Source organism: Paroedura picta, chromosome 1, assembly GCF_049243985.1.
Source record: "Paroedura picta isolate Pp20150507F chromosome 1, Ppicta_v3.0, whole genome shotgun sequence".
Taxonomy (NCBI): Eukaryota; Metazoa; Chordata; class Lepidosauria; order Squamata; family Gekkonidae; genus Paroedura; species Paroedura picta.
The window spans coordinates 154,097,925-154,106,028 of NC_135369.1; the positions used below are offsets into that span (position 1 = coordinate 154,097,925).

At 41.5% G+C, this 8,104-nt stretch overlaps 1 protein-coding gene across 3 annotated transcripts in view; it reads left to right on the top strand.

Annotated features, from left to right (window-relative positions):
• Positions 1-7,321, top strand: part of CSMD1 (CUB and Sushi multiple domains 1) — a 1,334,105-nt gene extending 1,326,784 nt beyond the window's left edge. For all 3 annotated transcript variants that reach the window (XM_077309265.1, XM_077309276.1, XM_077309285.1), the window contains one exon: positions 2,807-7,321. In XM_077309265.1, the coding sequence (XP_077165380.1) occupies positions 2,807-2,966 (160 nt within the window). In that variant the 3' untranslated portion in view covers positions 2,967-7,321. The remainder of the gene's footprint in view (positions 1-2,806) is intronic.
• Positions 7,322-8,104: the final 783 nt, after the last annotated feature.

The window sequence follows — 8,104 nt, forward strand, 5'->3', positions numbered from 1 at the left end:
TCAGGGGAGGGTGGTATACAAATATAATTAATTAAATGTCCTGCTCCACTACATGAAGCCAGCTGGGTGACCTTGGGCTAGTCACAGCTCTCAGAGGTCTCTCAGCCCCACCTATCTCACAGGGTATCATTTGTGAGGAGAAGAAGGGAAGGTGATTGTAAGCCTATTTGAGACTCATGTGTAGTGAAGAGCGGGGTATTAAAACCAACTTTTTTTTCTTCTAAACCAAAAGAGTGGACACAATCTGTCCAAAATTAACTACCTTCAAACTTATCATTTGGTATCCATGGGAGTGATTCAAGCTAGTGTTTAACTTCCCCAGTTCAGTTAATGGGATCGTGTTCAATCTTAGTGGAGTCATACTTGGTATGTACTATGTGCTTCCAGGTGCCTATGGGTTTTAATTACAAAATCCGTAAACCTATGGAGGATCATGGCACAATGAGCCTGCCAGTGCATTCTGAGTGCGCTTTTGGAAACCACTAGAAGAGTTGGCACAGTACCTCCTAGCATGAGAATTAGGAAGATCAAAACAATCTGTCTTGTTTGACAGAAATTGCTTTGAGAACGTTGTTTTTTAAACCAGGAATTAAGAATACTTGATGTGCTGCAGATTAAATATTCCTGAGAGCTTTGCAGCAGTACCAATATGAATCTGACACATGCAGCTCTAGTGCTGAATCAGGCTGTTTCACTTGGAAAAAGTTTATTGCAGTAATCATTTCCTTCTCAATCATGGCGTGGAGAATCTGTGATTGACGTAAAACCCTTGAGATGCTCGTCTGGGACTTCAAGTAGATTTACATGCAATGGTTTGGAGCCAAAGATGTGTGAACAGACCAGAGTCTGCAGAATAGATTTTTTCCCACTTTCTCCTTCCCATTGCAGGCCCCAGAAAATCCACTCTGGAGTATTGGTGCGTTCTCAGGAGCACATGGGATGCCACTAGGGTTAATGGGGCCCCATGACCACTGGCAGGGGATAGTGGTAGGATAGCCACGTTGATGTTGGTATACTCCTGGAGATTTGGGGGTGGAGCTTTGAAGGGTTAGAGGCCTCAGTGGGATACAATGCCCTGGAATTCACCTTCTGGAGCACTATTTTCTCCAGGGGAACTGATCTCTGTAGTCCGTAGACAAGCTGTAATTCCAGGGGATCCCCAGGAGTCTGAAAACCTGGAGGCTGACATCCCTAGATGACTTTCAGGAGACTGCATTGAAACCAGCACTCCAGTGTGATATCCTCAAATAATCCATACAGATCCCGTATGGACACAAAACTGTACTTGAGTAGGGGCTTTTACTGTTCTTTCCCGTAACAAGGACTGCTCAGCTCTCAGTCCACACAGAATAAATAAATAAATAAATAAATAACATTCCCAAATGAAGGAGCTTAACGGGGAAATCCCTTGCTTGCACAAGGCCCATCCGCACATATGGATGCCAGGCCCACTTGATCCGGCACAACAGGAACAGGCACTCACCCCTGGCTGCCAGGACGTGGCACAGTTTTCACCATCATCATTTCTACTGTACATATAATTGGCATTGACGGCCAGTGGTTAAGGCAAGGAATTACAGAGTTCGCCCCGCCGCTCAAATTCAGAAATACGACAACTATTTGTAGCTCCTGGAATCAATTTTTAAAACGATCCGAATGGGAAATGATACTGAAGCTATTTCTTGCCATTTACCAGGCACTTAGGCATTGGAATGAAAACATTCAGCACCTTCCAGAAAGCAATTCCCATCTGTGACATTCCACATTGGGCAGCATCTACTAGTGTGTTTCTTTCACTAAACTTGGAGGGGATGATTTAATGTAACAGGAAAATAAGACTATTTGTGCCCTGCAGTTTAGCAGCCTGATTATCGTACCAAAATGAAAAGAGATTTTTTTTTTCTGCCTTACTAGTAGAAAATATTATGAATGGCAGTGAGAATGAGCTTTCATCTTTTCCCTTTCACAGCCTTTCCATCTGTTTTGTTTGGGTTTTTTCTCTCAAGGAAACGTCATATAAATTGTTGAGCTGCTGACAGAATTCTCTGAGGGGAACAGCTATCTCTAGCTTCCCTGGGTCCTTTCTGTTCTAATAACTGGTTGTGCTAAAGTACCTTGTTGTTTCTTGTTGCTTTTCGTCCCTTTCCCCACCCACCTTTCCCAGAAATGGCTATCCGGGGAGTGATCCCATAACACTGGGAAGTCCGTGTGAAGGAAGGAGCCGTGTGGGCTTTCCCTCTTTTGACTGACCCTGCTCGGGAGAATTGAAAAGGAGCCACACGACTGGCATTCCCCATGCCTGGTGCTTGTGTTGCATAACACCATGAGACTGTACCATTGGAAAACAGCTCCTGTGCCTTTGGGGGGAACATGCAAAGGGGATGCTTGCTTTTTCTGGCCTGACGCGATAACTCAACGCCTTGTTAATTGATTGTTCTTTTCAAGAAAAAGGGGTTGACAGTGTAAACACATCTAAAATACCCACCATTAGACTGAATCCAGTGGGAGATTTCCATGTGTACTAAAAAGGCTGTGCTGGCAATTCATGCTAAATTAAATTGATTATATTCCAGCTTGCCTTGCCACTTGTACACTGTGCATGTAATTCCTGGGACCAACAGGCACTGCCAAATATCTATCACCAATGCTTGAGGAAGCACAAGTGTCGTCGTGCTTCCATTGCCAGACTGCTGGATCCAACCCATTGCTGAATTTAATAGCGGGGATGCACCAGGACTGTTAAAAATCACTTTAGTGATGTCATAGTATTTTCAGTGACCACTTATGTTTTTTTCTCCCTCTCCAGAACAAGACCAAAAGTACAGTACAATGGATATGCTGGACATGAAAACAGCAATGGACAGGCATCATTTGAAAATCCTATGTATGATACAAACTTAAAACCCACAGAGGCAAAAGCTGTGAGATTTGACACGACTCTGAACACAGTTTGTACAGTGGTATAGCCTTCAGTGCCCAATTTGACTGATTCATAGCCATACCTCTGACGGACAAGCAGTAATTCCTTTGGTGCCATATACCAGTTCCTCTTCTACTCTTGGTTCTGCTGCTGTAATCTTTCAATCTCCTATCGGCATAGATGCAGCAAGGCTCTCTGGTAAAAATGTCAGTCTTCTGGGGAATCAAGACCAAGATAATTTCTTCATCTCAAAGGTGGATTTGAAATACCTGGCTGCATTTGCTCCAAATCAAGGCACACTCTGAAGGAAGACTGCCAAGTCATACCCATCTGTCATATTTAAATGCCTCAGACGTTCACATTTGTATGTGGCTGGATGCCTTTCAATGCAATCTTCTGGGCACTCGGATCACTCCTTTGGGTACTGTGACAAACAATAGCACCATAAATTATCCCCAGGAATAAGAACATTGGGAAGGAGATTTAAAAAGAAAAAAAGAAAACAACCAACCAACCAACCAACAACCACACAAGCTTTCTTGAATAAGACGCCGACCTTCCTTGGGGGCTGCACACATCTACAAAATGCTTTACCATTGAAATCTTCTTAACACTTAGAACAAATCTACAGTATATCTCAGAAGTTCATCCATTCAGGCAGTCTGCAAACTTCCCAGTCAGCTGTTGTATTGCAAAATATTAATGCACAATTTTTTGCACTAGTGTGGTATGAATGACAGAGTAAGATACTGGTTTTAAAAAAAATCAAATATACAGGGTTTATATACACACTATCCATTGTATATAAGCATTTGTTTTGTTTTCTTTTGTGTCAAGCAAAGCATCCCATAATGGTTTTTATCTTGTGCTTGTGTTAAAGAACAAACAGTTCCAGTCCTTAGTCCCGGTTGGATTACTCAGTCACAGAGACTATTTTTTTTTAGTTTATTTTCTCTGTAGTCAGCAGTTCAAACCAGCCAGAGAAGGGGGGAAATGCATGTTTACAAATCTTCATTCCCACCCAGTTTTTTTTTAATTACTTTGACATCATTCATTATTATTGACATCATATTCTATAACAGCAGGGGGGTCAAGCAGCTGCTGCTGCTTGCCATGTACAAAATGTGAATAGTTATTTATTTTAGATAGCGCATAAAGCACGTGGGCCTGTGCCTACAATACAGTCTTCCCTTTAGCATTTGTTTTCCATCTTCTTCCCCCCCCCCACCTGACATTGCTTTCTGATGTTAAGTTTTCCTTAAAAACACATTAAAAACACAGCGTTCGCAACCTCCAGACCCATCTGACACTGTAATCATTGCATGTCTCTGTGGCACACCTCTGTGTGTGTGTGTCTGTGTCTGTGTCTTTTCACTACATTTTAACTGATACTGCTTAATGCTTTTGTAATCACACAGCTTGACAGAGAACGTTTGAGATTTAGAAGTACTCAGAGTAATCCAATGGGAACTGTCCTTCTCAAAATAAGACCGTGACCAAAACGGAGAGGCAGTCGATTCACGTAAGCCTTTCAGGAGTACTAATTCGGCCTGCAGAATGGGTGCCGGAAGTGGTGCTCCGGCAGAGGGAGCCTGTTGCCTGCCATGCTTTACTGGGAGAAGAGCGCCAGTAGGCATGGCTTTGGCCTCGATTCAGGCCCACACTCTGGCCTACCTCTCAAACGCTGTGCTGCCTCCAGTTCTGCAGCCCAGGGGACTAGAGGCAAACCTGTCACAAGGCATAGGGGGAAGGGGGGAATATGTCCTGTAATGTGTGCTAGATTGGCATGATCGTGTTGTTTGGACTTCGTTTGTGGAACAGATTGCCAAGAAAGGTTGGCCGCCACTCTACTAATTCACTCTGAAAACCATAATTGAGTTTCAGACATTCCACAAAGTTATTTGGCTACAATCCTGTGAAAAGTTACACCCCATGGTTTGCAGAAGAATGAATGATATTGGTGGGACAGCACATAAACCCATATACTGGTTTGTCATCATATAGTATGGTGTAATATGTACCATTATAGCATGAGTCCATGAAATTTTGCACTGTTGTATTCCTTTTTTTTCCCTTTTTTTTCCTTTGGACTATTATATTGAGTTGCTCCCTGCTATTTTTTTTAATACTGTTAACGATGTTGGGAGAGTTTGATAGTCCATTTTTTAAAGTCATTTCATTGGCCAGGATCTAAACAACTGCACTACTAGTTGTGTGTATTCTGTGTGCCTGCCCTTTCTCTGCCGCATGAACCACTGGACATGCCAAAGCCCATAGGCACACTAGTAGTAGCTTTTTAGATCCTAGCTGTAATTCCTAGTTTCCCCCTACTTTTTAAGAGTGTTTATTCCCTGTTGGAGAGATTAGCAATGAAACAAAACACCAAAAATGAGTAACAATAGAAAAGGCATTTTTTTTAGTTTTGCTGAAGAGCAGGAAGTTTGCAAGACAGTCTTTTATGAAAGCAGAAAACTTTATTTCATTTTAATGGAAGTTACCAGCAATACCACAACATTTAGCTGTTCCTCATGCAAAGAAAAACAAACATTGTTTAATACATCTAGGAGATGTCTGGACATTTTTGTTTCTCCATGTGTGCGTACAGTTTTATAAGGTAACCAACAGCTTTTCGTTTGCTTGTTTGTGTTTGCATGCTCTGCAGGGACAAGAATGAGCAGATTAAAAAATGTCAGCCTTTGCTGTCCCATTGTGTTGCATCCTAGATGGCTTGAACTGTTGATTACTGGAGAAAGAGAAACTTTGTTTTGCTGCCCTCTGTAATCACTTTATCTAAATAGTAGTGATGGCAGAAATAACCAAAGTTGTTCAAAGAAGCGCAAAATTAAATTTTCATTAGGATTCCTGCTCTGAGTGAGGGACAGTTTTATAATAGACTATTATTATGGACACATGTCCTGATCCAGAGGTCCATATTTACTCAGATGAACACATGGATCTGTCACATGTGTCGGGAGCCTCGTTCGTTCCACTGGACGGAGCTGTGTATACATAAGGGGCATATACATGGCTTACTTCCCTCCTGTAGAATGAACTGGGAAATTTTCCATGCACGTGCTTGAAGAAATTATTAGATCAAGGTAGCAAACGGTTCTATCCAGTCATGAACCAGAAAACCCTACCTTGGATTATTATTTCTCATTAAGTATTGTCTGAACAAGAGTAAGCTTGTTTGTGCTAGAAGAACCAGCATTTTGACTTAATGCAGCCAATCATTTCATTAGAACACACTAAAGACGTCGGTCAGTACTAAGGTTTCCTATCTTCAGCTCCCTTGATTGCAGTGGACCTGCAGAGAAAGTTTGTTTCGTGACCGTGACGTTTCTGAAAAGATAGCCTTGCCTAATAGAACAGGACCATGGGTTGGTTTTTATTTTTCTTTGTCACCTCTGTGCCTATCTCTTGAAAGATTTGTGTTTCCTTCATTTCTGTTACGAGAGCATTGTATTGCACTAACCAGGTTAGAGCTTCCATTTCTTCCATTCTTTTTCAAGGTTCCATGCATGTCCAGACTTGCATACGGTGTACCAGCCTAATGGCCCCAACGCTCCAAGTGTCACGCGGTCCAGTCACTTGAACGGGGCTTAAGCAGTAGAGTGGCTTAAATACCAGAGTCGATCGCTCCAGCGGATGTAGGTTGATCATGGCAGAAGCAGTCATAACATCTAGCCTCAGCGGTATTGACAGTAGACTCTTCCCCAAGATATACCAGACGGATTATAATAAATCAGAGATAGACGTGCTGTACGGAAAGTTCTGTTAACAAAACAAAAACAGGTTACGTGCTTCAAAGCTGTTTAAATCTGCTGCTTGTATCACCCATCTTGCCTTTCTCCAGGCTAGCTGCAATAAATTTTTTTTTCTTCTGTAATATATTTTGTAAACAAACAAAAAAAAAAGCTGTTATTAAAGAAGGGCGGGAGGGAGTTTTAAAAACAAAAGCTGGCATTATGATCAAGTCAAACTAATTTCCATTCCCGGAATTCCATTATGCCATTTCACGACATGCTGCTGTGACATGAAGCAGGTGCAAAAGAACTTTTTTGTACAGAGATATATTTTTTATGAAAAAATTTGTAAAATTATTAAATATGCTGTACTTTTTTGATTAATGTAGGTAAATTGTTTAAAAAATGTTTTTACAATACAAAAGGAAAAAAAATCCTGTACTTTTTTCCCAATACTGTAAAATGCACCATCTTTAGCTGAATTTTCAGTTCTGAACCTATTACACATGTATTAATATTAAAGTGGCCTGTTTAAAATATACATTAATTTTTTGGCAAAAAAAAATATAAGAGATTGTAATATAGCCTGTGCAATGCCACCTATCTTGAAAGCAAAATCAAATTCTAATTAAATATTTAATTTTAGATTTCCAGATGAATGTGTGGCAGTCTCCTGTTGTTGTACTGTTGTTTAGTTTTGTCACGACTTGTGAAGTGGAAGGATTTCTACTAATCAAGTTTAAAAGTAGATCGTCGGTAAGATATAGGGCAATAGTTACATCAGTGTTTATATGCAGATATACATGTTATATTTCTCTTTATTTCCATACTTTTATGCTTTGCCTGTCCACACTGTTACCAGCTGTGGGGGGTGGAAAATATCTGGAAATGTGGTGGGGGGGGGGCTGGGGAAGGCAGGGTTTGGGGACGGGAGAAGCTTGAACCGAGTATAATGCCATGGAGTCCAAAGCAGCCATCTTCTCCAGGAGAACTGATCTCTGTCCCCTGGAGAGCCATCATATTAGCGAGTGATCTCCAGCCACCCCCTGGGAGTTGGCACTCTATTGCCCTGATATTTGTTTAACATCGATGATTCCTCAGATAGCCTTAGCTTTATGAAAAGGGCAGGGGGTTCACATTTTCCCCTCTAAAAAGGCAGTTGTGTGTGTATTGATTGCATAGTGTAGCAATTAACATGTCGGAATGGAATCTGGGAGGTCCAGGTTTGAATTCCTGCTCTACCATGAGTGTCACTAAGCCAGCCACTTTCTCTCAATCTAGCCTACCACCCAGAATTGTTATGAAGATGAAATGGAAACAGGGACTGTGGGAGCTACTTGGGGGGAAAGAGAGGGAATGTTAACCCTGGGCAATTGCACACCAGACATATGGATTTATCACAGCAGTGATTCTCCTTCAATACATCTGTGGGTGTTTT